The 27505-nt window shown below is 43.0% G+C and overlaps 3 protein-coding genes across 4 annotated transcripts; 1 reads left to right on the forward strand and 2 right to left on the reverse strand.

Moving 5' to 3' along the window:
• The first annotated feature begins 452 nt into the window (after positions 1-452).
• tnfaip2b (tumor necrosis factor, alpha-induced protein 2b) lies at positions 453-8078 on the forward strand. 2 transcript variants are annotated; one of them, XM_084013777.1, is made up of 13 exons: positions 526-592; positions 1848-1955; positions 2741-2956; positions 3165-3810; positions 4820-4931; positions 5429-5551; positions 5779-5873; positions 5974-6066; positions 6153-6279; positions 6640-6759; positions 6886-7041; positions 7127-7248; positions 7575-8078. In XM_084013777.1, exons 1-13 carry the CDS (start codon positions 541-543, stop codon positions 7723-7725), a joined length of 2121 nt encoding a protein of 706 aa, XP_083869903.1. In that variant the 5' UTR covers positions 526-540; the 3' UTR covers positions 7726-8078. The 2 variants fall into 2 exon arrangements, with proteins under 2 accessions (XP_083869904.1, XP_083869903.1); XM_084013778.1 differs by lacking the exon at positions 1848-1955 and having other exon boundaries at positions 453-592.
• Positions 8079-10203: 2125 nt separating this feature from the next.
• Positions 10204-14807, reverse strand: LOC311015398 (uncharacterized protein). The gene is made up of 11 exons (XM_084012619.1): positions 14698-14807; positions 13506-14028; positions 12759-12876; positions 12547-12621; positions 12356-12456; positions 12146-12241; positions 11905-12043; positions 11710-11817; positions 10882-11037; positions 10598-10719; positions 10204-10464 (listed from the first exon to the last, which is right to left on the reverse strand). Exons 1-11 carry the CDS (start codon positions 14783-14785, stop codon positions 10305-10307), a joined length of 1686 nt encoding a protein of 561 aa, XP_083868745.1. The 5' UTR covers positions 14786-14807; the 3' UTR covers positions 10204-10304.
• Positions 14808-21641: 6834 nt separating this feature from the next.
• Positions 21642-27368, reverse strand: LOC311015397 (exocyst complex component 3-like). Its single transcript, XM_084012618.1, has 11 exons — positions 27261-27368; positions 25326-25776; positions 24626-24743; positions 24416-24490; positions 24225-24325; positions 24015-24110; positions 23774-23912; positions 23579-23686; positions 22821-22973; positions 22579-22700; positions 21642-22254 (listed from the first exon to the last, which is right to left on the reverse strand). Exons 1-11 carry the CDS (start codon positions 27355-27357, stop codon positions 22029-22031), a joined length of 1686 nt encoding a protein of 561 aa, XP_083868744.1. The 5' UTR covers positions 27358-27368; the 3' UTR covers positions 21642-22028.
• Between the last annotated feature and the right edge of the window lie 137 nt (positions 27369-27505).

Here is a 27505-nt window from a genome sequence, read left to right on the forward strand (position 1 = left end):
GTGTATATCATAAATATTACACTTATTATACTTTGAACACAAGTAAGCTCGCCTCTAGTGTGCGTGTGAAGTTGCTGGACAGTGTTTATTTATAAATCAGGTTTTGTTTCACTTTAACGTGATTAAAAATAAAACCTCCTGACCAGAGCGGAGTTTTCTACGGAAGTGAAAACCCTTTCATAGAAATTGAGGGTGAAGGTGGTTTTATATGAAATATACTGTGTGTACGGCGATGAACGCTGTTCCTGTTCTTATGAATCAGAGATCGGCTTTGTCTTTAAAACAACACTTCATCCACAGTGTGGCAAACATTATAACGTGAACTAGTGTCACTTGAAACCACACGTGTGTTTCCTCTCACATCGTACGTGAGCCCTCACAGGAAATGTGAATCTGCTGCATAGAAGGTCTTTTGTTGCTCTTTCTCCTTGCATGACTTTCTAACCAACATCCCGACTTCAAATGTAAACTCTCACCTGCTCAGTGCTGAACCGAACCCTCTGCAGAGACGCTGTGTGAGTCGTGTTGCCTTCAGGGGCGATGTGTTGGACTCTTTGCTGCTGTTTTCCCCGCCGATCCTGCAGAGCAGAAGGTAAGAAGACCTGGTACCTGTTGAAGGTATCCAGGGGCATGAGCTGGTTACGATGGGCCCTAGGGCACGCTTATCATGACGGGCCCTGATTACCTGTTGCGTCCTTAAATAATAATAATGATGATGATGATGATGATGATGATAAAAATAATAATAATAATGATTATATAGCACCTTTAAAAACAACAGTTTACAAAGTGCTTTTGACAGCAGAATATGGTCAGATACACAAATACAACAAACACATTAGCAGAGATAAGGTAAATAGACAATAGAATCTAATTATATAAATAAAATAAAAATGAATTAAAAGTTAAACACATAGATGTAGTATATCGTCAAATAGAGACATTGGATATCAACTTATATGTTACACAATGAACATCACTGCATATATGTGACAAAATGACAAAGCAAAGTAATACATTATTCATTTAATTACATTTTTTTTAATTTTTTTTTTAGAATAGGTATCTAACGTTGTCCGAGACGACCTAAAGACACAGAATAAAAGTAGAAGTAAAGCGATGTCGCCCAGCTGAGGAGACGAAGATTATATATATTCTCAATCTGCAATATGGTAACCTCTCTCTTTGAACCCTCGCAGTGAGCACAATAACCAACATAATCAAATTAACCCAAATGACTCCTCATCCAATAAAATCTGGAGGATCTATGAGACTTGAAATAGAAAATAGAATAAAATCTCCTCATACTTTCAGCAGACGTGAATTAAATATTTCAGCTTTTAATTCATTAGCAAAACATTTCAATGAAAAAGCTGAGGATCTAGAAACTTTCTAAAAACTACACCGTTCAAAAAATAATGAATAAACGTATTGCTAAGTACAGGTTTTCATTTATTTGTCATTTTACAAATGCACAATTTAGATGGAACCCAAATATTTTTATTAGAATATAATCAAATGAAATAGAATGATACATATATGAAATAGTTAGATGGATATTGATCTCTGAGAGGACCGTTTTTGATGGTACTGGATTGAATATTTGACCTGTCGGTGGCGCTAGAGAGAAAGCGAGGGGGTCCCCAAAGTCTGTATAGCATTTATCCACCGGGGACAATGAATGTCTGTATAACATGCACATAGCAATCCACGACATCGTTGTTGGCATGTTTCACACATTGCCTCATTGGTAGGCTGTTTGGAAAAAAGTGTGTGTGTGTGTGTGTGTGTGTGTGTGTGTGTGTGTGTGTGTGTGTGTGTGTGTGTGTGTGTGGACTTTCCGCCAGTGTGTAGTCACAAATGGTCACACATACCAGAAAAGGAAGGCGGAGCCTGTTGCTGCTCTACAAAAGAGTCCAGCAGCTGCTCCCTGTTAACAGAGCAGCCGGATCGGGGTGAGTATCAGCTGCTGGAGGTTCTGGTTCAAATACTAAACAGATATTCATTGTTAAGAAAGTTTCCAAGGAACTTTCTCCACTTCACAATAGCCGTTAGATATGATGTGTAGAACCAGCTGAACCAGTTCCCCTTTGCTTAGTTCCTCCGTCTTTTAAAGTTAGGTTTACCATGTGTATATATTTATATGAAAATCTGAAAAGTGAATTTTATTATTGAAAGTTTGTATTTTTATTCAGTATGGATTTGCACATTCTGTTTTTTTTTCATGTCGTATTTTATGTACACTTTATATTTTTAATTAAATATATGATTGTTAAGATATTTTTGCTTTTATTAATACGCTCTTTTTGAATAGTGATTAATTTTTATGGTTCTAATGGACACTAGACTGTTAATTTGCACTCGCTGTTATTTTGTGGTTTTATTTATTAATTGGAAAAAAAACATCAACCACTCTTTGATAGCATGCTCAAAAAACTCATGTGTTTATTATGCTCGTATTTTGAAAATAACACAGAAAGAACATTGATAAATCTTTGTTTAACTTATAAAATATAAGAAAATACCATGTTATAGTTATTTTAAAGTTTTTTAAAGCAGGCTATCGGGGAAAAGCGTAATTCAAATGTGATAATTATGTAACGTTAATGTGTAGCTTGCTAATAGCTAACACATCTGGCTAGGCAACATGCTAACATTATACTTTAGCTTTCCAATACTCTTTAAAAAATGTATTTAACAAATATTTGATGTTTCGTTTGTCTCTGTTTTGATCCATCAGAGAGTTTCTCGGACTGTCGGACCTCCTCTCAGATAACGATGCGAACCGAGACGGACGGCTTCAAGGTGAACTTCCGCCCGGATCACAAGTGGTTCAACTTCAGGAGGAACCCCAAACCTCAGACCAGGGTCGACAACGCCTCCAAGACCGATGGACACCAGTCACCCGTCGATGAGAATCCCCAAGAGGGGTTGGCAGTAAAAAGTGTTCAAAATGGTAACAAAAGCTGATTTAATTCTGAAATAATGAGATGTATCAAAGTGAAAGGAAGATTTAAATTCAAGTGCTGCAATAAAAATATTGTCTTCCTTATCAAATTCTACTACTGAAGGTCGTCTGTATTCCTTTGAGCCATTACAGGATGTTTAGATGCTTCATTTCATCAGAGGCGACATTTCTAAAAAAGAGGCCTTTCCTCCCACAGTGATCCTTACATATGAGCAGATGCTGGAGGCGAATTGCTTGTGCGAAGCCGACCGGCTGCTGATTCAGCAAGAGGAACGTCTGTTTGGCGAGATAAAGGAGTCGGAGGCGCTGGCGCGTCACAAGGAAGAAGTGAGGAAGCTGGAGGAAGACCGCGATACCCTCAAAGGCCTCGTCCTGCAGACCCTACAACAGTCTCTGTTCCAGGGAGAGGGCAACTCCAAGGTTCTGAAGTCCGCCGTGGCGGCCGTGAACCAGGAGGAGGACCAGGATCGACTGTGGACACAGAGGGATGGGACGCCGCCAAATTGGAGGTCCGACAGCGGCTGGAAGTCGCTTCACGACACGACGCTTCGCACCTTGGTGGAAGATCGTCTAGAACATCCCCAGACGCCCCCCGCCGACCACTTGGACCAGTCCTCCATCCAGGCGGACATCCACAGCATGGGCCGGCAGCTGATAGAGGACCTGCTGTACGTGGTGAGCGTGGTGAAGGGTTGCTACCCGCCCGAGATGGATATCTGTAACTTCTACGCCAGGTTGTACCACCAAACGCTCAGCGCCCGACTCACAAAGATCACAGACTTCGGTTTGGGCGACAAGGACTGCACTTTCCTCCTGCGATGGGTCAACGAGTACTATCCACAGTAAGTACTTGTGTTGTGACGTTGGTGTATCTTTTGTCCTGGTCGTCTTCCGTCAAACACGTTGGACCAAAACAGACCAAAGTTTCTCAACAACTATTGGACCAATTTTTAGCCATCTTCATCTATTTGATACTGCTAGTCCGCTTCAAACAGATCTCTTGCATGCTTTCCAGAAGATGAACTCTTTGTCTCTTTGGCTCCTCCTCCTTTTTTTTGCAATACTGTTTATCGCCTTTTTATACTATACATGCAATGCAAAGAACATTTCATGCTTTTTTCGTGAATAACTTCAGAACTTCACAAAAACCCATTCAAAACTACGCAAAGAAAATCAATGTTTTGTCGATTAGACGCTGATTTGTTTTAAGAGCTAAAGACTTTATCTCTTGTGTTGAATGCCTGGTGGAGACAAAGTGAAGTTTGGCCATCACTGTTTGCAATCAACATCTAAATCAGGATTTTATTATGTGGAAATCAATGGACGGACGAAGCAGCTGCGCCCTAAAGTTGTGTAACCGTGCGGGAAATCCCTGCAAATGTAGCGGGACGCTAGGCTGGGTGAACCCTGCCTGAACTTCCGGGAAATTTGGATTTCGCTCGGCAGTTTAGGCTGGACACCCTCAGGCTTACTTTCGCTGTTACATTGCCAGAATCTTTGGCTCCAATCAGAAACGGCCATTCTCTCCTGGCACGCTCTGATTGGTTGTAGGACTATCCAATTGCGTACGGAGTCATTTGAACGATGCCCATTGATCCCGCCTCTTGAGCAGTAGAAACAAAGCGCAGCTTCCCCAGACTAATGTTCAATCTTAAAAGATTGACCTTAGTATGGTGAAAACCAGACTAGCGGGACGCTGCAGTCGAGCTCGAAACACAAACCAGTTAGTCACATGTCTCCTCCAACGACATGTCGCCGCCTGTCCTGCTGAAGTAGAAGAATGTTAGAAGAATATTTTGCTGAATTCACATGGAATCATAATCTGAAGTTAAATCTTGCTCTCTGTGTCAGAGTGCTTCAAAAGCCGGAGTTGGCCGGCGACATCGACGCCGACGCGTTGGGAAAGCTGTTGCCTAAAGAGATAATGAAATCTCTGGAGGATCAATACTTGGACAAACAGCAGGTAAACTGGGCTGCATATCGTCTTTGGTAGCTTCTCTCAAACATTTACCCAACTTTCATTTAGATCTCGTAGATATTCATGATCCCAACTGGATGAATCCTAACGCTTTTGAAGGGTGGGCCTCTTGACTTAATCTCAATCACCATATTTTTCATTTGTAAACAGGAAATCTAATAAAGGGAAGGTCACTGAGTTTGTTCATGCTCCCCAGAGAATAATCCCTTTTAATTGTATTGACCTGACCTTTTTTGTGGTGCCACCCCACAAGAAAGAGAAAGGCGTAGCTAAATTATCTTTAGGTTTGTTGGTCGCTCTTGCAACCTTAGAGTTTGAGTATATTAGGCAGAATTATATGTGTATCTCTTACAAGACGTAAAGTGTACGTAAAGTGTACGTAAAGTGTACGTAAAGTGTACGTAAGGTGTACGTAAAGTGTACGTAAAGTGTGCATAAAGTGTACATCATGAGTAACGGGCAGCATGTTGTTGTGCGTTCAGGAAGAGCTGACGACATTCGTCGGCCGTGTCCTGGAGGAAGCAAAGCAAAAGTGGGATGAAGGGGAGGAGCCGACGAAGGAGGACGGTTACTTCATCAGTCCGGTGGCCTATGACATCATCCAGGTACAGTTTCAGTGTTAAAGGGAGCGACAAGAGCCAGATACGATCCTCGGGAGACCTATCTGGCTCATTGTCCTCACACAATATTTTGCTCATTAACTAAAACCAAACTGGAGATAAAAACTAATTGAGCAAAAGATTAACCTCTTCATGGGGAAGTCTAGCGAGGTCGGAAGTGGGTGTGTATTCTTATGTGCAGTCATTGATTGGCATCCTCTGTCTGTCTCCAGCTGATCAACGGCATGGTGACCGCCGCTCACAAGGTGGTGGGGGATCTGCACAAGGCCCAGATCATCACGTGCCAACTGAGCGATTTAATGCAAAGGTGACAAGACTGGTGATTTTTCTCTCCTACGTGGTTTTATGTTTTAAGGCCGTAGAAATAACAGTTATTCATGGTTTAATTCGAATCCAAACTCCTTCAGGTTTAAGATCTTCCAAAACAACGTCATAAGGCAAAACAAACGGAACAGCAGGCCGTTCGTCAAGGCGAACCTCGGCTGCATCGAGCAGTTCAGGTACGTTTGCGACTTTGAGACGGACGTTGAGATCGCCAATAAAATGTCCTCTGTGAGCTAACGGGAGCTCTGTGGTCTTTCTGCAGTGACGTCCTCGACAAGAGGAGGCGTCTGTTCCCGGTCGACGTGCAGGAAACCTGTGTGCGTGTTCTGACGGACATGAAGCAATCTGCACACGCGTATTTGTTAAAACCTGTGCACGATGTCCTCAAGGTGAGTTTATTTACAGATTTTTTAAAATTAATTTGCTAACAGGTCATTTTCTGATGAGTCTTCTTCCTCTGTAGAGCTCCATCGTTGCCCGTATTGATGATACATGATATCAGACTCATTTATTTACATGCTGCTGCCCCAAATATTCACTTGAGCGCCAAATGTGGATTAATCCACCACTGAAAATAGTCCCTAAAAATTCCTCTGTTTTGGCCCATTGTTTTACAAATTGAAATATATATTTGTAAGAAGTTTATAAAAAATGTATGCCTTTGAAAAGAACCAAAACACTTTTTTTTATTGCAAATTCTTTGCCACAGTGTTACTGGTCTAACGCGTCAATGTTTGCACCTCCCACAGCCGCAGTACCGCAAACTGGGAACCAGTGACTGGCTGAACAAGCCCCTGTTCGAGAAGCTGCTGGTCAGCATCGAAAAGGAGCTTGAGGATCTTCAGGGTTCTATTGAATCCTGCCACCAGGTAAACCCAAGAACGCATCAAACACCTCAAATGCACTAAAGTATGTGTAGAAATTCCCCAAAATTTGCTTCATGTTAAAAGTAACTGCGTTTTTAAGCTGAAACCATTTGTTGTGATTAATTTCAGAAGCTGGTGAGCCAGTTCCACCGGGAGGTGTCGGCCGAATACGTGAAGAGACTCCTGAAGGGCCAGGTCAAGCTGAAGGACAAGGAGCAGCAGCTGAAGGCCTATGCCGTCGTCAGGGACAACGCTGAAAGTTTGCATGACCTATTCGTCAGAATGGTGAGAAGCAAGTTCTTGGAACAAGTATTCAGAGTGTTCATTAGTGTTCAAATGATCAAATATAACACATACTCCGTCTCCACAGGGGTCGGAGGAGCATTGGCTGAAAGAAATCCTCACCAAGATTGCAGAAGTGCTAAAACTCCAAGACCTCCCTGCCATCCAGATGCAAGTGGCCTCGCTGGGAACGGAGTACCCCGACCTCAGGTAACCTCGAATACACGGCGTGTTTCTGGACCTTATAAGGACAGAACGGCATACATGACTCTGCAGCAAGAATAAACAAACCCGACAGACAACAAGTGAAAGTGTGAACTCAAGTTTCTTGTTTCTTCAGCTAAAAAAAGCCTCATGCACTAACTCAACAGCGTTTCTAGACCTTTTTTGATCACCATGTCACGTGACATGGTGATGAAAAAAGGTCTAGAAATGCATTACTAGACCTGCATTTCAGCATTTCTAGAAAGGCTGCTTGGTCTCTGTTTGCGTCTCTGTAGTAATAACTGACTGTTTTCCTTTTTTCGCCCCTGCAGTGAAAAACACGTTTTGGCTCTGCTCAAGCTCAAGAGCAACCTCTCGAAGGCCGACAAGAAAACCATCACCGACATTCTGTCGGACACGAGGGAGCAGCAAAGCACCAGCGGCGTCGAGCGGCCGTTTTTCTCCAACGTTCAGGTCAAGTGAGGCGGTGAGTCGCCTTCGAGTTCTCCCTCATTTTAAAAGTGGGGCTGTGCAGTATTGTGCGTTATAGTGTTCAATCAATCCAATGTCACGCAGGCTGTAAAACGACGTGTGTGTTATTACTGTACGAATGTTCACGTTAGCGCTTAGAAATATTTTTACTGCCAAAAAATGTTTTATGAAATAAGTTTTTATATTTTATTTCCATATTGTGTACATTTTGCATTACATGTGCAATAAAAGGGAGAGGTTTTATTTTTTTATAGATTTGCATTTTTATTCATCATCTGTTCAGAATGTCACTAGCGAAAATGTTGAATGTAAGTTATGTTTCTTACTAAAGTTGGTGAAACCTGTGTGTGTTTTTAAGGTGTTTATATTCAGTACATTTTCACTTCTGTTGTATATTTACATCAACAGCAAAATCCACCTCACAGAGCACAAAATACTATGTTTTTAAAGATAATTTCACGTTGACGTACGTATTCAGACCCTTTGATGCAACGCTTGAAAGTCAGCTCAGGTGCGTCCCGTTTCTCTTGAGATGTTTCCTCACCTTGATTGGAGTCCACCTGTGGTGAATTCAACTGATTGGATCACCTGTCTATATATATGAGGTTTGGTGGAAGGAGCTGGAGTCACACATCTGGGGAAACTGGGAGGGGAGGAGTGTTTCTGGAGGTCGGCGGCCTCTGTTATTCGTAATTTGAAGACATTTTAAACAAAAAGGACTCAACCTGGATCTTGTCCAAATGGGACTTTCTAGATATAAAGTTTCCTGATGGGGAATCATGAATGTTTGTACCCAACTTTATCCTGCAAAGACTGAAAGATTCCACTCAAACCCACAAATGTTGAGAGATTTTAGTGGTGCTGCATAAAAAGTCACCTAGGAGATTGTAATTCATCCTGAGGGGAGCATGAACATGTGTACCAGCTTTCATAGTCATTCCAGAGGTATTCAATCCCGGGCCAAACAATAAAATTCCTGTTAAAGCATCTTTGAGGAGAAACTTTTCCACAGGAACGTCCAAGATCAGAGCGTGTGATCTTCATCAACAATGTCACGCTATCAACAATCCCAGGAAATTATTAAGCCTCTTGTGTGGGAATAAGTACGGCACACGCTGAGCCCGTTTATTATTATATTAGTAGGAACTGCAGCTCTTCCCAGGCAGGATATAAGCAAGTAACTGTCAGTAACTGTCAGGAGTAGTCTTTTTCCTTCCTGAAAGTGAGCGTTTGTGTTTTCGGTGTAAGAGGATGCTGGTCAGGAAGACGGGCATCGGAGATACAAGTCCGCTGGGAGAGCGAGGCGGGGGGGGGGGGAGGATGAGCTCATTAATAATGTTGCTTGCTGGAAATCCACCGTGGACTTTCTGCTGTGAGCCTCTGATACTATGTTTTTTGTAGCAAGGCTGCTGCCAAAGTGTCTCTGAGCAAACCGTTGAGTCACGGGTGGGAATTCATCAGCACTAGTCATGGATGTTTCTTATTAGTCGTTAATTTTTATGGATTTTACTTGGTTGTGAAACTCCAAAACATTGGATTATGACTGCAGCTCTGCAGATCTCCACCACGTTTCCCTCGTTCCTCCCAAACAAAGAGGAGGGGAATCTCTTTTGACCCTCCAGGCTTCCTTACAAAAATGGGGGATTCATTTATCTTGTGTTGCAAAAGTCAAAACAAGACCAGGCTTTTCTACGGATGTCAGTTTTTGAGATACGACTAAGTGGTAATATTTTCATCAAAATACACACAAGTATGTTTACGTTCTGGTTCTGGAAATAACTTTAACATGAACTTGGTTTGTGACCCTTCAAAATAAAGCAAAGAGTGCTTGAGAGGGTCCAGGTCCAAGTTTAAGTAAGGCTTGATGGGGATTCAGTATCCAAAAAGTGAAAAAAGATTACTCTGACTCATCTTGTGACCTCATAATAGGTCCCAACAACCAGATTGAGAACTGGTCTGGGATCTGTTGTCCCATTTTTGGTACGTTGATGTTAGTCTCCATCTAGTGATGGTATGAAGAACAACACAACCGACATTAGATAAAAAGAAAACACACAAATGTAGTGAATCATTGCATTCCTTGCTTTGGTTTGACAGAAAAATGAAAGTGTTTTTGTTGTTTTTAGATCTATAAGCTTCTAAACAAGAAGAATACAGTACAAAATGCAACGGCATTAATACAGTGAAGCAGAAAATATGATTTTGTACGGTGAATAAAGAGGGAATTAAAACCAGTAGACCAACACAGTGACAACACTAAAACAGAAGACTGTTTGCTTTTTACAGTAAAGTTTGATATCATAAAAATACTGACCTAACAACGGAGCGACTTTATCAGTCCGGTTCAGTTTCTTCGACATTTAGTACTTTTCAGCACACAAAGCAAATGAAAGTACATGAATAAACGTAAATCTCTTAACTAGAATACGTCAAATACGACAATAAAACCAATGCATTGAACCTCCCATGCATTGAAATACAGCATGTGTTGACCTACTTGTTTTTCACACTGACACACAACATCTTCTGTTACACATCGTCTCCTCTTCATCTTCGTCTCTATCTTTAGATTAGATAAATGACCTCAGTGAAAGACAACAGTGCCAAGATCTGTATGTGGGTCTGGGTTGATAGCCGGGGAGGTCCTCCAGGACACCCAGCACCTCCGTAACCTTCCAAACGGAGAGACCCTTCCATCTCAGCAGTGCAGGCAGGAGCTCCAGGTCCTCGCTGAAGACAGAATATCAGGAAGGGTTACTGGGAGCAGTTCCCTTACTGGCCACTAGATGGTGTGTTTGCACATGATCTCAAATGCTTGTTGGCATTATCAGAGGGGATTCCAACAATACAACAGTGGATTTACCTCCAACCGTAACATTCCTGCTGCATGCTTCCGACGGTCATCTTCATCGTATCGGTGGATTCGCACTCCAGCAGCTCTACGACTTTCAGCAGCATGAGGTTCCACTGCACGACGCCGGGAGCCTGACACAACACGCAACACACAACACACAACACACAACACACAACACGCAACACACAACACACAACACACAACACACGGGTCGGGGGTTTAGATTCAAAGCAGGCCGCTAACGAATCAACGGCATCAACGAGAAGCGAGAACAAGCAGACCGCCGATCTCACCAGGTCTGAGATGGTTGCATGAAGCAGCTCGGCATCTCCGGCGACCGTTTCCTCGATGTTGGATATCCAGTGACTCCTCAGTTTTCTGTGGCTGCTTTGAATCAGACGTTTGTAGTAAATGTGAGCGATGAGCTTGTAGGCCTCATCCATCACGCTCTGATGGACACAAAGACGACAAAACGCAGACACTGTTTAGCTTTAATAAAGAAGAAGAACAAGAGCAAAGCCACGCAAACGTATTGAGACACTGGAAAAATGCTGCAAAAAATGCATTTTTTTTATTTACTCAGAAACCATATACATTAACTTTTCTGCATGTAGTATTGTCATAGCTATACTTATATAGTGCTAAAAACAAATCCTATGACAAGAGATGTTTGGTGCTTTATCACTGGAATTATTCTGAAGGAAGTGTGGGAAGATAATTGGTTAAATACTGTGAATTTTAGGTATACAAATGGAAATTTTATGAAAATATGCATTTACACTGCAAATTCTGCATCTTAAAGTTAAACAAATCTTTACAAAAAAAGGACGAAAGATATTACAAGGAATTGTTTGTCATCATTAGCAATTGGTCTTGTTTGGTAAAAGACCAATGGCAAATAATAATTGAAAAAATCTTCTTAATTAAAAACCAGCACATATTAAGGGTAAGAGAAGCAAAAATTATAGGAACATTTTTAATAAATGGTCATCATACCAAACTAATTTCCAAATAAATTGGAGGAATACATTTTTTGACTTTCACTGTCACTATCTTTTACCAATAAAGATTTAAATGGAAAAAAGGGTTCAAGATGGTTAAAATTCAGATTTTTAACGTACCGTTTGTATATCCTGATAGCATGACAGCTCGGAGAAATGGCGCTTCACTTCATCGATCAAGAGGAAGAATTCCTTGTTGTCCGATTTAAAGTATTCCTTCAGGTGTTTCTGTGATTTAACAAAACGGTAATATTAGTTCCCCCTATTTAAAATCTAAGAAAGAAAAGAATATCTGCGATCGTGTTGAACAGCTACCTCTGTGACGTCAGCTACAATTTTCATCAGGAGTTTCAGAGTAGAAGCCTCCATGTTTTCAAGTGTTAGCTCGGCATCCTTCATGACTTCCTTGAGATGGTATTTTTTCACGTCTTCAGCTTCATTCTGGACGTACTGCCTGAGAGGAAATATCATAAACATCAAAGTCGCCCACCCAAAGTTTTTTTGAATGATAACGAACAATAACAAGTTTGAATGCAACTGAGTTAATAAAACTCACTTGAGGTGTTTGCAGTTGTTCAAGGTCTTGAAGAAAGGCATCGTTTCTTGCGTGTCCACTTTTTTCTGAAGCAGTTGAGTCTGCTTATCGGAGTAGCTGCAAACCAAAGAACCAATGCTATCTCAACAACAACGTACGGAGGTCATTTATCTATTATAAGCATATGTTCATGAAGTCTGTGTGTAAATCAAAATAATGTATTCTTCTCACCTCCTCAGAAACCACAGCAACTCTCGGAAACAAACCTCCCGCACGCGCTCAGACAGTTTGGGGCTGATTTGTTGCGCTACTTTGTGCATGGCATTAATGCACTTAAAGAGAAACAGCAATAAAAAACAATATTATTATACAAGAAATTAACAGGCAGACATTTTAAGACATTACGACATCAAGACAATTACCTGAAGAGTGTCTACATATAGTTCATCGTCTTTCTCAATCTGCAGGATTTCCTTCAGAAAGCCTCGGACCTCCTTCTGTGGATCAAAGAGACAGAAATACATTAAAAAAAGTGTCAACGTCAAAATAAATAGAATTCTGGATTAACGCACGGCCCAATGTCTAAAAAAGAAAACAATGTGGATTTGTTAGCGATTGAGGTTAGCATTCTTACCTGCACGTGTTTGAGCAGTTTGACCGTTGCTTTCTCGACCCACTCTGTGTACAGCAGGAGGTCGACTTCCTTTAAGGGATCCATTTCTTGAAGGTCGGGATGAGCGAGGAAGCCGTGACTGGGAAAAGTAACGCAAACGCCAGCGTCAGAGAATATGAGATACAGTTTCAAGTCAGTTTCTCATATTCTATTATTCAGAAAGTGAGTCCAGTTCAAATTGGATTGTTAACTTCAGGACTTTTAATTTGAAAGAGATACAGGAAGGGTAACCCTAACCTAATGCAGTAAAAGGGTCTGATAGCTTTTTTATCCTGTTTGTATCAGTCAAATATCTTTTTTCTTCAGTTATTTTAGCGTTATTGATGACTTTGATGAAACGAAGCTAACGAAGCTAACTAATTGTGGTTTGGCATTAGCATTAGGTATTTTGTACCAACCCAATCTTAACAAAGCTAGCCAGCTTCTAGCAAGCAATTTGACATCCATTAATGCTAATTATAAGATAATGTCCTCACATAACCTGCACAAGATAACTACTGATACCACAAAAGTGACACGATGATTACTAACAGCCAGAACCAGAACCAGTTGTTCATTGAGAACTAGAGGAGTAGAAAAGTGGGCGTTATTTTAAAACCACAAGCCAATCAGCAGGGGCCGTTTGAGTCAACACGAAGCATGCTTCAATTAAAGGGCCGGTACGCTCTGCAGATAAAGACACAGTAGGTGAAAAGTGGAGATAGATACCTCAGATATGTATTTAGGACCCAATCCATCAGCATGAAGGAACTCTTGGAGGAGTTGATGTTCTTCAGTAGACCATCGAGGTGATCAAACATCTGACGGTGGTATAATTCGATCAACCTCATTGGTTGCACCCGGGGACCGAGCCTCACGAGCTCCTTGCACACTGTTTCCTGCACGTTGATCAGGTGGTGATGGAGCTCCTGGTCCATGTCGGTCGGCGGCTCGGGGAAGCTCTGAGTCACGTGTCTTTGCATGAGGCGAACATCTCGCTGCTTCGGTGAGCAACTAGATCCGTCCTCGGCAGTGTCGGCATCGGGGGCCACGCCCAGAAGTTCAGCCAGTTCCTGGTGAGACATCGGACCCTGGCGAAAGATCGGACCCTGGCGAGAGATCGGACCCTGGCGAGAGATCGGACCCTGGTGAGAGATCGGTTCCTCACTGCGAAGGCGTCGTTCCTCACCGGTGTTCACAGTGTTCTGAGCAGAGAGGTCAACCTCATCCGTGGTACCGGCCCGGTTCTTTCCTACGAAACAAGTCAAAGGTCACCTTTTTAGGTTAAAGCGCAGTAAATCTCACCTTAAAATAAAAAACTATATTACGAACGTATGTCTGCTGACGCTCGCTCCTGTACGAGTGTTAAACCCATTGGTGGAAGTACGTTTATTTATTACCGAGCTAACCCATCCAAACAAAATTCGTATTTTTTTGATCGAATGCTCACCATGATGTACGCTGAGATAACAAAGCATTCATGTGCAGGATGGACCGTTATTGGGGTTTACCAGTTTTTTAGTTAGTTGTTTTTTGTAAAAAAAAAAAGAAAAAAAAAGAAGAAAACAAATTTGTTGCTTTTCCTTTTGTTTGTTGGTTGAACTCAACTTTCTGTCATTTTGATTTCTCACTATTTTTCAGAATATTTTCAAAATTTACAATATATTCAATTTACCTCATTTCAAGCTCCAATTACAAGACAGACAATATTAGATATAGAAGATAATAATGAAAGTATAAATAAAAAGAGGCTGATGCAGAAACAAATACTAGTATTTTCAGGTATATTTTCAGGAGTATTTATTTTTTTACTCTTTTCCTCCCTACATTTTAAAACAAATATCTATACTTTCTACTCCTCACATTTTCATAAACAGACTCGATACTTTAGTTTTAATGCATTTCAGGTGAATTATCTCACCATCATTGCTGTTTCCCCCCATTAAAGGTCTTCTGGGGAGGTGGATCCAAGGTTTTTTCTTTCCTGCTAATCCCTTATCCTTCTTCATCTTTGACCGATCTCACGCTGCGACTCGCGAAGTGATGGCGTTGCTGCTCGGCGCTGCTTTTATCTGCAGCTCTGATTCCCTCCGCAGAGGGAGACGGCTGTGGTTACTTTCGTTTTATCATTTTGATGGATGGATCACGCCCATCGGTGTGGAGAAGAGGAGAGCACAATAACAGTTAGTGCTGCAGCCGACACCACCACCACATAGAAATAATAATAATAATAATAATAATAATAATAATAATAATAATAATAATAATAATATTTCTTTCTTTGTCATGAGGAGACACACAGTGTCTGAATAAACACACGTTTGAATAAAGATGTCAAAAAAGGACAACAGCATCTTATCTTGTACACCACAGCATTAAGGCTTATTTGTTGTTGTTTAAACTTAGATTTTTTTATAGTTATACATGTATGATGTACATGACTTGCCTTCTTGCTGTTGACCTGGAATGAGGTAATAGCACATGAGTGAGTCATTGTTTAGCTGTGCCTGCAGTAATTCTGTTAGATATCGAACGGGCGTGCCATTCTGCTGAGTCATGTGGTGTTTGCAATCAGAAAACCATTCACTGTGTGTGTGTGTGTGTGTGTGTGTGCGTGTGTGTGTGTGTGTGTGTGTGTGTGTGTGTGTGTGTGTGTGTGTGTGTGTGTGTTGTTGTTGTAGGGTAGCCGACAGCTCCCTCTAGTGGGCTTGTGTGTGTATGGACTCGGGCAGTCGTCAAGCGTCAGTCCTGTTCCCGCTAACTCGTTCAATACATATTACTATGAGACACAGCCCGACTCCGTGTATTCTTCTATGCACCTTCACTTGCAACATGGTGTCAGAAGTGGTTTTGGAACCCAGAGTGCGTGCTACGTTGCCTGTCAATGGAACAGCGTGCGTTTATTTGTTTTGCTAGACATAGTTAGAAGTTTCAGTTAGCCTGTTAGCGGGAAGATGGCTTCAAACAAGAAGATGGCCACCGGAGCCCATGAAGATGACTGGGGATCTTCACTGCCACTGGGATAGCTTTCGTTCAGAGTTTGAGGATTATCTGCTTGCGACCGGGATCGACAAGGCAGAGAAGCCGGTGCAGGCAGAAACGCTCAGGAGGCTAATGGGGAAGGATTGCCACCATGTTTACAAGCACAACCTGGGACTCACAGAGGAAGAGCAGAAAGACGCGGGTGCGATACTCGACAAACTGGCGCAATACTTCACACCCAGCAAGAATGTGATCTTTGAGAGGTATGTTTTTGGAAACCTTAAACAAGAGGATGGAGAGTCAGTGGATGCTTTTGTCACAAGACTGAGAGAGAAAGCTGCCACATGTGAATATGGAGCTTTAAGAGATGAGCTCATAAGGGACAGGCTTGTTCTGGGAATAACTGATGAGGGCGCCAGACGACGCATGCTAAGAGAAAAGGACCTTAAGTTGGAGGGGGCTATTGACATTGGCCGTGCAGTGGAGGTGTTGGACAATAAGTTAAAATCCATGTCACTTAGCAGCTCTGTGCCTGGGGAGAGCATCAATGTAGCATATGGACAGCGACCAGGACGGAGGCCTACCGGCAGGCCATCCGAGTCCGCCAGCACATCTGCACAGCCACAGAGAGGCACAGGTGGATGCAAGTACTGTGGCACACCACACAGACGGGGGCGAGACCTGTGCCCCGCATTCGGAAAGACATGTCGCTTGTGCGGCACTGCTAATCACTTTGCCAAAGTATGCATGAAAGGAGGCCAGCAAGGACGTCAGTTGAACGCTGTGGATGACCCGCCGCTGGGGGACCCGGAAGACCGCGACCGCGATGAGAGAGATGTGTACACGGCGGAGAGCTTGGGGGCTGTGAACACTCAAAGGAAAAAGTGGTTTGTAAACCTGCCACTCCACAGAGGGGTCCAGAGGTGCCAGCTTGACTCTGGAGCCACCTGCAATGTGATGAGCATGAAAGACAAGATGAGACTGGCACCTAGAGCTCCTCTTCAGAAAAGTCTCACCAGACTGAGGCTTTACAACAGTGAGTGGATGAGCTCAATGGGCGTGTACAGCACACGGTGTGTCATCAGGGACAAGACACACAGACTGGATTTTGAGGTCGTGTGCACCAGCCAGAAGCCCTTGCTTTCAGGGGAGACATGCGAGAGACTTGGCCTGATGCGTTTCACCATTCCCGAAGAGCTGAACAAAGTGGAGCACTGCAAGGCAGGTGAGCTGACCAGAGACTGTCTTATTAAAGCTTACAATGACGTGTTCACCAGCCCAGTCGAGTCACTGCCGGGTGATATTCACTTTGTGTTGGACAGCACTGTTGTGCCCGTACAGTGCGCACCAAGGAATGTCCCGGTGGCCCTCAAGGCGGCTGTTAAGGCGCAGCTGGACCAGTATGAAAAGGATGGACACTTAACCACAGTCACTCAGCCCACGGACTGGATAAGCAATCTAGTCATAGTGAAGAAGCCAGACAAATTGAGGCTTTGCATCGACCCTAAGCCCCTTAACCGAGCCCTGAAGAGGTCCCATTACCTCATGCCCACTTTAGATGACGTGCTATACAAGCTGCCAAAGGCACGCGTCTTCACCCTGGTGGATGCGCGCGACGCATTCCTGCAGTGTCGCCTGGATGAGGAGAGCAGCCTGATGACAACGTTCTGGACGCCGTGGGGTAGAAAGCGATGGCTGAAGCTCCCTTTCGGTGTGTCAGTCGCACCGGAGCTATACCAGAGGAAACAACATGAGCTGCTGGCCGGTTTTGAAAGGGATTGAGCCTATAGCGGATGACATCCTTGTGGTCGGCTGTGGGGACACAGAGGAGGAGGCTGTACAAGACCACGACGCAAACCTCATTGCTCTCATGGACAGATGCAGGGAAGTGAAGCTGAGGCTGAGCATAAAGAAGCTGCAGTTTCGTGTGAGGGAGGTCCGTTTCCACGGCCACGTACTGTCGGCGGAGGGCCTCAAAGCTGACCCCGAGAAGGTCAGGGCGGTCCTCGACATGCCAAACCCCACGGATGCAAAAGGCGTTCAGCGGTGTGTCGGCTTCGTTAACTACTTATCAAGGTTCATGCCCCGCTTGTCAGAGGTGTGTGAACCGCTGAGAAGGCTGCTGGACAAAGAGGTGCCGTGGCACTGGTTGCCCAAACATGATGCTGCTATGAAGGAGATCAAGACGCTGGTCACTGCGGTGCCAGTACTACGTTATTATGATGTCAGCAAGCCAGTCACCATACAGAGTGACTCCAGTCAGACCGGGTTGGGCTGCTGCCTGCTTCAGGGGGGGCAGCCGGTTGCGTTCGCCTCCCGAGCGCTAAACCAGACGGAGCAAAACTATGCACAGATCGAGAAGGAGTGCCTGAGCATCGTATTCGCTTGTCAACGCTACCACTACTACCTATATGGGAGGGGCGATGTGACTGCAGAGACCGACCACCGCCCGCTAGTGTCAATCTTCTCTAAGCCCCTTCTCAGTGCACCAAAGCGCCTGCAGAGCATGCTCCTTACACTGCAGAACTACTGCCTCACAGTGGTGTACAAGCCAGGCCCTGAAATGTACATAAGTGACGCGCTCAGCAGGGCCCCCACCCCGCCACAGAGAATGGACATTCAGTACAGACGTGAAATGGTCTGCAGCATGCAGCAGGAGCAGTGTGACGCAGCAGCCATTCAGCAAGCAGACTACCTCAACGTCACTTGCCAACGCCTCGCACAGATACGGAAACACACAGAGGAGGATGTGTGTCTTCAAACACTCAAGTCGGTCGTGCTGGGCGGATGGCCAGAACACAAAGAGGAGAGCCCCATGGCCATCAGAGATTACTGGGCCATCAGAGATGAAATAAGCTCACAGGACGGTGTGCTTTTTCGGAGCCAGCGAGTCATCATTCCGAAATCTATGCGCCTCGAGATGCTGAGACGGATCCACTACAACCACGTGGGGGGTGAGGCTTGTTTCAGACAGGCCCGCGATACTCTCTACTGGCCAAACATGCAGGGTGAAATCAAAGACTATGTACAACAGTGTTCAGTGTGTAATGAGTATGCACACGAGCAACAGAAGGAGACTATGATGTCACACCCGCTCCCCACACGTCCCTGGCAGCTGGTGAGCATGGACCTTTTCAGCTACGCAAGGCAGGATTTCCTGCTCATGGTGGATCATTATTCTGACTTCTGGGAGATTGATCTACTTCCAGACCTGTCAGCTGGTACGGCCATCAGAAGGTGCAAGGCGCAGTTTGCAAGGTACGGCATCCCTGACCGGGTCATTTCAGACTGTGGAGGTCAGTTTGACTGTGGAGAGTTTCGGGCGTTTGCGAGGGAGTGGGGCTTCGAACATGTCATGTCCTCCCCGAGACACCCAAAGGCTAATGGCAAGGCAGAGTCTGCAGTGAAGATTGCGAAGAGCTTATGCAGAAAAGCAGACCGTGCCGACGAGGACCCCTGGAACGCTTTTCTGCACTGGAGGAACACGCCCACTGAGGGCATGCACTGCAGCCCAGCACAGCGACTGATGTCACGGAGGCTGAGAACTCTTCTCCCTGTGGCCGACCAGCTGCTAGAGCCTCAGGTCACCACTGGGGTTACAGACAAGCTGAGAGTGAAGCGTCAGGCAGCGAAGCTGACTTACGACAGATCTGCGAGGGATCTGCCGGAGCTGAACGTCGGCCAGCCCATCAGGATGAAACCACTCCCGGGCGACAGGACGGGCCGATGGAGGACAGGTGTATGCTTGCAGCAGGTGGGACCGCGGTCCTATCTCGTCAACGTGGAGGGAACCGCGTATCGTCGCAACAGGATCGATCTCCGACCAGCAGAGGTTTCCCCTCCACAGCCAGCAGCTCACGAAGAACGGCCACCTGAGCAGCCTGTGGACGCGGGGGCAGCTGACGGGGGCCATGCAGGCGGGGGCAATGCAGAGGAAGTCGTCAGCAGCCCTGCGACGTCTCCAAGGTTATCAGCCCCGAGGTCACCGCCATCTCCTTCACGGGCTGTGTCCACACCATGCCGTGCGTTACAGGGCCGGGCCTTCTCCCGGAGCGGGAGGCATATTAAGCCTCCGGACAGACTTGACCTTTAGGTCATACACTGAGCTGAGACTGACACGCGCTCGCACACACACACGCAGGCACACGCACACACACACACACACACACACACACACATGCGGGACAGTGGATTATTGTTTCAAAAAAAAAAAAAAAAAAAGATGGTCACTTCGAATGTTCTTATGCGGTTGTTTTGTGCATGCTTTGATACTGCTATTTTGTGGTTATAGTTCTGCAAAGGTCCTGGTTCCTATTGACTTACTGTCTCGTCTTGATACACTATTTCTATTGCAGTATTTTGATATGTGGATATGAGCACTAATGTTCTAAAGACTGATACTATCCATGTTATTGTTTGGTATTGTGTTATACTAAAGGAAGGGAGATGTTGTAGGGTAGCCGACAGCTCCCTCTAGCGGGCTTGTGTGTGTATGGACTCGGGCAGTCGTCACGCGTCAGTCCTGTTATGCGCTAACTCGTTCAATACAGATGACTATGAGACACAGCCCGACTCCGTGTATTCTTCTATGCACCTTCACTTGCAACATGTGTGTGTGTGTGTGTGTGTGTGTGTGTGTGTGTGTGTGTGTGTGTGTGTGTGTGTGTGTGTGTACTTTCTCTCACTGGTAGATTATTGGAAAACGAAAGACATCCGGAGCAAATTCAAATGTGAAACTGGGACATTTCCAGTTTCACAATATCAAGTCCTTCTCCATGACTCAGTAAATATTAACGTCAGCTAAAATGTAACAAGATGAAGAGTCTACAGTCATGCTAGCTTCTCTGTGAGGCTGTGCTTAGGAACAGTTGAGCTAAATGCTAGCATTAGCATGCTCACATATCTATAGGCTATATGTAAATATTATACTGCAAAAATCAAAATACTGTATAGATAGATATAGCAAATTGTGATGTTAAAATGTAATAAGATGAAGAGTCTACAACGGTGCTAGCTTCCCTGTGAGGCTGTGTTCCTTAGCTAAACGCTAATGTTAGCTCAAATGTAATAAGATGAAGAGGCAACAGTCATGCTAGCTTCTCTGTGAGGCTGTGCTTAGGGACAGTGGGTCTTTGAGCTTAATGCTAATGTTAGCATGCTCACAATGGTAACGTTGATAGAAGGTGTCATATGCTGTACAGATTGTATACATTGTATTGGCTATATAAATACATACAATTACTGTTATTTTATTGTGTTAGCACCCTAATAATAACATACAGCTGTGGCCGGTGGGATTGTCATTTGGTCGTAAGTATTAATTTTAGGCGATTAGTATTAGTTTGAAAGACAAAGTAAAAGTAAAAAGTTAAGATAACACCAAAGTAATTACTCTTCATCAAACTGCTGACTCATCATAACCATAATAAACTTAGTCCAACATCAGAAATTGACTTTAATGAACATGGAAGCATTTATGTTACGTAAAAAAAAACTATTTGAATTTCAGGAAACCAAATCCAAATTTGAATGATTGCAAGCTACAAACATGAATTTGAAACACAGAATAAACCAGATAAGTAAATACAAGGTCCCAATTTGAATAAGGCCATGGGGACATGAGTTTTGATCGGTTTAAGGAAGGTTTGACGGGAATACTGTATCCAAAGAGAAAAGTGATAAAAAGATTATAAGAGATAAGAGGTCCCAATAACCAGATTAAGAACCACTGGTCTGGGATCTGTTATTTTGTTCAGTGGTGTCTGTGTTGATGGCAACATTTTCCCCACCAAGTCCCATTTTTGGTACGTTGATGTTAGTCTCCATGGTATGAAGAACAACACAACCAACATTAGATTTAGAAAAACACATTTTTATTGAATCATTTTATTCATCACTTTTGTTTGACAGAAGAATGAAAATGGTTTTGTTGTTTTTAAAACCAGATCTATAAGCTGATACAGTGAAGCAAAACAAATGACTTTGTACGGCGAATAAAAAGGAAATTAAAACCCGTAAACCAACACAGTGAAGTAACTAATCAGAAGACTGTTTGCCGTTTACAGTAAAGTTTGATATCGTGGGATTGATTGCAGTGAAAAATGGGAAGTTTCGTTAAATATCGACACGTACAAATAAATAAATAATTTAAGAAATTGTATAAAAATACGAACCTAATAACGGAGCGACAGTGCATCTTTATCAGTTATAAGATAGCATATTAGTGTTCTTCTTGCATTGAAATACAGCATTTGTTGACTTTCCTGTTTTTCACACTGACACAGGAAACCTTCTGTAAGACGTCAGCTTCGCTTCATCTTCGTCTCTATCTTTAGATTTGAGAAATGACCCCAGACACAGACAACAGTGCCAAGATCCGGATCTGGGTCTGCGTTGATAGCCGGGGAGGTCCTCCAGGACACTCAGCACCTCCGTAACCTCCCTTCCGGAGAGACCCTTCCATCGCAGCAGTGCAGGCAGGAGCTCCAGGTCCTCGCTGAAGACAGAATATCAGGAAGTTACTGAGGTGCAGTTCCCTTACGGGCCACTAGATGGTGTGTTTGCACATTACCACATGCTTGTTGGCATTATCAGAGGGGATTCCAACAATACAACAATGGATTTTAATTCTGGTTCCATCGTATAGACAAATTGCTACAGTACAATCCCACTGCTTTTAATTATTTACGGATTTAAAAGAACAGATTTGAAGTCTTTGGGTTTCCGATTATCGGTCGGTTCTTCTAAACATACTCAGCCAAAGCAACATTACTGGAAATATTGTTCACGGATGTGCGTCATGAACATCTGAATGATTTACCTCCAACCGTAACATTCCTGCTGCATGCTTCCGACGGTCATCTTCATCGTATCGGTGGATTCGCACTCCAGCAGCTCTACGACTTTCAGCAGCATGAGGTTCCACTGCCCGACGCCGGGAGCCTGACACAACACACAACACACAACACAAAACACACGGGTTGGGGGTTTAGATTCAAAGCAGGCCGCTAACGAATCAACGGCATCAAAGAGAAGCGAGAACAAGCAGACCGCCGATCTCACCAGGTCTGAGATGGTTTCATGAAGCAGCTCGGCATCTCCGGTGACCATTTCCTCGATGGATGTCCAGTGTCTCCTCAGTTTGCTCTGCTTCCTTTGGATCAGACGTTTGAAGTAAATGTGAGCGATGAGCTTGTAGGCCTCATCCATCACGCTCTGATGGACACAAAGACGACAAAACACCGACAATGTTTAGTTTTAATCAAGAAGAAGAACAAGAGCAAAGCCACGCAAACGTATTGAGACACTGGAAAAATGCTGCATTTTTTTTTATTTACTCAGAAACCATATACATTAACTTTTCTGCATGTTCTGAAGGAAGTGTGGGAAGATAATTGGTTAAATACTGTGAATTTTAGGTATACAAATGGAAATTTTATGAAAATATGCATTTACACTGCAAATTCTGCATCTTAAAGTTAAACAAATCTTTACAAAAAAAATATGGTTAATAGAAAGGACGAAAGCTATTACAACGAATTGTTTGTCATCATTAGCCATTGGTCTCATTTGATAAAAGACCAATGGCAAATAATAATTGAAAAAAATCTTCTATATATTAAGATATATAGATATATGATATATTCACATATTAAGAGTAAGAGAAGCAACATTTATTGGAAAATGTAAATAAATCGGAGTAATACATTTTTTGACTGTCACTGTCACTATCACTGTTTCATGCTGCAAATCTTTTACCAATAAAGATTTAAATGGGAAAAAAAGGTTCAAGATGGTTAAAATTCAGATTTTTAACGTACCGTTTGTATATCCTGATAGCATGACAGCTCGGAGAAATTATGCTTCACTTCGTTGATCAAGAGGAAGAATTCCTTGTTGTCCGATTTAAAGTATTCCTTCAGGTGTTTCTGTGATTTAAGAAAACAGTAATATTAGTTCCCACTATTTAAAATCTAAGAAAGAAAAGAATATCTGCGATCGTGTTGAACAGCTACCTCTGTGACGTCAGCTACGATTTTCATCAGGAGTTTCAGAGTAAAAGCCTCCATGTTTTCAAGTGTTGCCTCGGCATCCTTCAGGACTTCCTTGAGATGGTATTTTTTCACGTCTTCAGCTTCATTCTGGACGTACTGCCTGAGAGGAAATATCATAAACATCAAAGTCGCCCACTCAATGTTTTTTTGAATGATAACGAACAATAACGAGTTTGAATCCAACTGAGTTAATAAAACTCACTTGAGGTGTTTGCAGTTGTTCAAGGTCTTGAAGAAAGGCATCGTTTCTTGCGTGTCCACTTTTTTCTGAAGCAGTTGAGTCTGCTCATCAGAGTACCTGCAAACCAAAGAACCAATGATATCTCAACAACAACGTACGGAGGTCATTTATCTATTATAAGCATATGTTCATGAAGTCTGTGCGTAAATCAAAATAATGTATTCTTCTCACCTCCTCAGAAACCACAGCAACTCTCGGAAACAAACCTCCCGCACGCGCTCAGACAGTTTGGGGCTGATTTGTTGCGCTACTTTGTGCATGGCATCAATGCACTTAAAGAGAAACAGCAATAAAAAACAGTATTATTATACAAGAAATTAACAGGCAGACATTTTAAGACATTAAGACATCATGACAATTACCTGAAGAGTGTCTACATATAGTTCATCGTCTTTCTCAATCTGCAGGATTTTGTCCAGAAAGCCTCCGACCTCCTTCTGTGGATCAAAGAGACAGAAATACATCAAAAAGTGTCAACGTCAAAATAAATAGAATTCTGGATTAACGCACGGCCAAATGTCTGAAAAAGAAAACAATGTGGATTTGTTAGCGGTTGAGGTTAGCATTCTTACCCGCACATGTTCGAGCAGTTTGACCGCTGCTTTCTCGACCCACTCTGTGTACAGCAGGAGGTCGACTTTCTTTAAAGGATCCATTTCTTGAAGGGTGGGATGAGTGAGGAAGTCGTGACTGGGAAAAGTAACGCAAACGCCAGCGTCAGAGAATATGAGATACAGTTTCAAGTCAGTTTCTCATATTCTATTACTCCAGTTCAAATTGGATTGTTAAAAAACTTGATTTAAGGACTTTTAATTTGAAAGAGATACAGGAAGGGTAACCCTAACCTAATGCAGTAACGGGGTCTGATACCTTTTTTATCCTGTTTGTATCAGTCAAATCTGCATCTTTGCATTTGGGTTTAATTCCGATTAACTTCAATTCATCATTCTTATTTTAACGTAATTTATTACTTTGATGAAACGAAGCTAACGAAGCTAACTAATTGTGGTGTGACATTAGCATAGATATTTTGTACCAACCCGATCTTAACAAAGCTAGCCAGCTTCTAGCAAGCAATTTGACATCCATTAATGCTAATTATAAGATAATGTCCTCATATAACCTGCACAATACAACTTTTGAGACCACAAAAGTGTTTGGCGTTATTTTACACCAAGAGCCAATCAGCAAGGGGCATTCGACTGCTTCAATTAAAGGGCCGGTACACTCTGCAGATAAAAGACACAGTAGGTGAAAAGTGGAGATAGATACCTCAGATATGTATTTAGGACCCAATCTATCAGCATGAAGGAACTCTTGGAGGAGTTGATGTTCCTCAGTAGACCATCGAGGTGATCAAACATCTGACGGTGGTACAATTCGATCAACCCCATTGGTTGCAGCAGGGGACCAAGCCTCACGAGCTCCTTGCACACTGTTTCCTGCACGTTGAACAGGTGGCGATGGAGCTCCTGGTCCATGTCGGTCGGCGGCTCGGGGAAGATCTGAGTCACATGTCTTTGCATGAGGCGAGCATCTCGCTGCTTCGGTGAGCTACGAGATCCGTCCTCGGCAGTGTCGGCATCGGGGGCCACGCCCAGAAGTTCAGCCAGTTCCTGGTGAGAGAACGGTCCGATGCTCCGCAGGCGTCGTTCCTCATCGGTGTTCACCGTGTTCTGAGCAGAAAGGTCGTCGTCACACCTGGTACTGGCCAGGTCGTACCCTACGAAACAAGTCAATGTCACCTCTTTAGGTTAAATCACCGTAAAGCTCACCTTAAAATGAAAAGTAATATTATGCACATGTGTCACAATTCTGCTGACGCTCGCTGCTTTATGAGTGTTTAACGCAGTGGGGGAGTTTGCGTTTGACTTCCACGCCACTAGAGGGCAGTATTGCACTTTTGACTTCATTACAATTCATTTTAACCGCTTTAGTTCATTTACAAGATTGTTAAAAACACATGAAGAGCTGATTTTTTGCACATTTTAACTGCACAAAAGCGTAGCCAAGCAACCTTTTCAAAATTATATGCAAAGGATTTTTACATTTTGGCCGTTTTGTTGACACAAAAACATTTTTTTTTGTTTTTGGAATAAGCAAATCAAAACAGCATCAAAACAATGGCGCAATATATTTCCCTTTTGTCAAATGTTTTTGTCATAATTTTAAAAAAGAATTGCAGTTATGGTTGTTTAGCTATAGTTCATCGATCGAGTTGTTGGCTGCTCCACTTTTTTTTGGCTCTCAGTCTGATGAGGAAGAGATTAAATAAAATAGAGAACAATTACAAGTCTGCATGAACGAGTGACGCAACGCACACCTGCAGTGTGTAGCTCCGAGCTCGACACGCCTCAAGGTTATTCAGCTCTGTTTGTTTAACGCTGATGGGAATCCCCCGACATGCTAAGCTTGATTTCAACTGCAGTATCTACTGCTCCAATTCATGACTTTGTTGTTTACAGATTTTATATAATATAATTGTTTTGTCCTTTTTTTTTTAAATCGTGCTTTAATAAACTTATTTTTACATATTAGAATTAGAATTAGTTTATTGAAAAGGGGACAGTGCAATTTCATAAAACACATGGTTACACATGGTTAAAAAAGCCAGAGTTAGCCAGAAGGCTAGTTTTCATCTGTAGTCCCCTGGCCATGATGTAAAAAAGGCAATATTTCACACACACACACACACACACACACACACACACACACACACACACGCACGCACACACACACACACACACACACACACACACACACACACACACACACACACACACACACACACACGTATAAGCAACAGTATTTACAATATATTCAACTTGGCCTCATTTCAAATAACAAGACACATGATCTTAGATATGGAAGATAATAGTTAAAGTCTACATAAAAAGAAGCCGATACTTAAGTACTTATTATCAGGCATCTTGTACTTTACATGAATGTTTATTTTTACTTTTCCTCCCTACATTTTAAAACAAATATCTGTACTTTCTACTCCGTTACTTTAGTTGTAATGCATTAAGGTGAATTATCGATTATTATTTTATGACCTTGCAACAAAAAAAAACAGCCAGTAGAAATTTCCTCAGTACTTTTTGAACACAAGTGTGTGTACTTCTACTTGAGTACAACACCTCTGTACTTTTCACACCTCTGACTATGCAATCAAAGCAAAAGCGATGAATCATAAATGAGTCTCACCGCCTTGTGTGTCATTGTTGTTCTCCTCCAGTAAAAGTTTTTTCCGATTGCTGAACCAAGGATTCTTCTTTCCTGCTAGTCCTGAATTCTTCTTCATGTTTGAGCTGTTTCACGTTGTGAAGTGATAGCTGTTGCTGCCTGCTGCTGCTTTTATATGCAGCTCCGTGGAGGGAGATGAAAGGGGTTTCCCTTCATCAACACCATACTTTCGTTTTCAGTTTTAACTGAATGGTTCCTGCCCATCA

The sequence above is a fragment of the Eutrigla gurnardus genome (genome assembly GCF_963514095.1).
Source record: "Eutrigla gurnardus genome assembly, chromosome: 7".
Taxonomy (NCBI): domain Eukaryota; kingdom Metazoa; phylum Chordata; class Actinopteri; order Perciformes; family Triglidae; genus Eutrigla; species Eutrigla gurnardus.

Bases quoted from the DNA above. Each gene is read 5' to 3' on its own strand.
- tnfaip2b (XM_084013777.1), top strand. From the start codon at position 541: ATGTGTTGGACTCTTTGCTGCTGTTTTCCCCGCCGATCCTGCAGAGCA. The intron at 5,874-5,973 runs GTGACAAGACTG...AAACTCCTTCAG, and splicing joins CTGAGCGATTTAATGCAAAG to GTTTAAGATCTTCCAAAACA. The intron at 6,067-6,152 runs GTACGTTTGCGA...GTCTTTCTGCAG, and splicing joins GGCTGCATCGAGCAGTTCAG to TGACGTCCTCGACAAGAGGA.
- LOC311015398 (XM_084012619.1), bottom strand. From the start codon at position 14,785: ATGAAGAAGGATAAGGGATTAGCAGGAAAGAAAAAACCTTGGATCCAC. The intron at 14,029-14,697 runs GTGAGATAATTC...CTTGTTTCGTAG, and splicing joins GGGGGGAAACAGCAATGATG to GAAAGAACCGGGCCGGTACC. The intron at 11,818-11,904 runs GTAGCTGTTCAA...GTTAAATCACAG, and splicing joins TTGTAGCTGACGTCACAGAG to AAACACCTGAAGGAATACTT.
- LOC311015397 (XM_084012618.1), bottom strand. From the start codon at position 27,357: ATGAAGAAGAATTCAGGACTAGCAGGAAAGAAGAATCCTTGGTTCAGC. The intron at 23,687-23,773 runs GTAGCTGTTCAA...CTTAAATCACAG, and splicing joins TCGTAGCTGACGTCACAGAG to AAACACCTGAAGGAATACTT. The intron at 22,255-22,578 runs GTAAATCATTCA...TTCTGTCTTCAG, and splicing joins CAGGAATGTTACGGTTGGAG to CGAGGACCTGGAGCTCCTGC.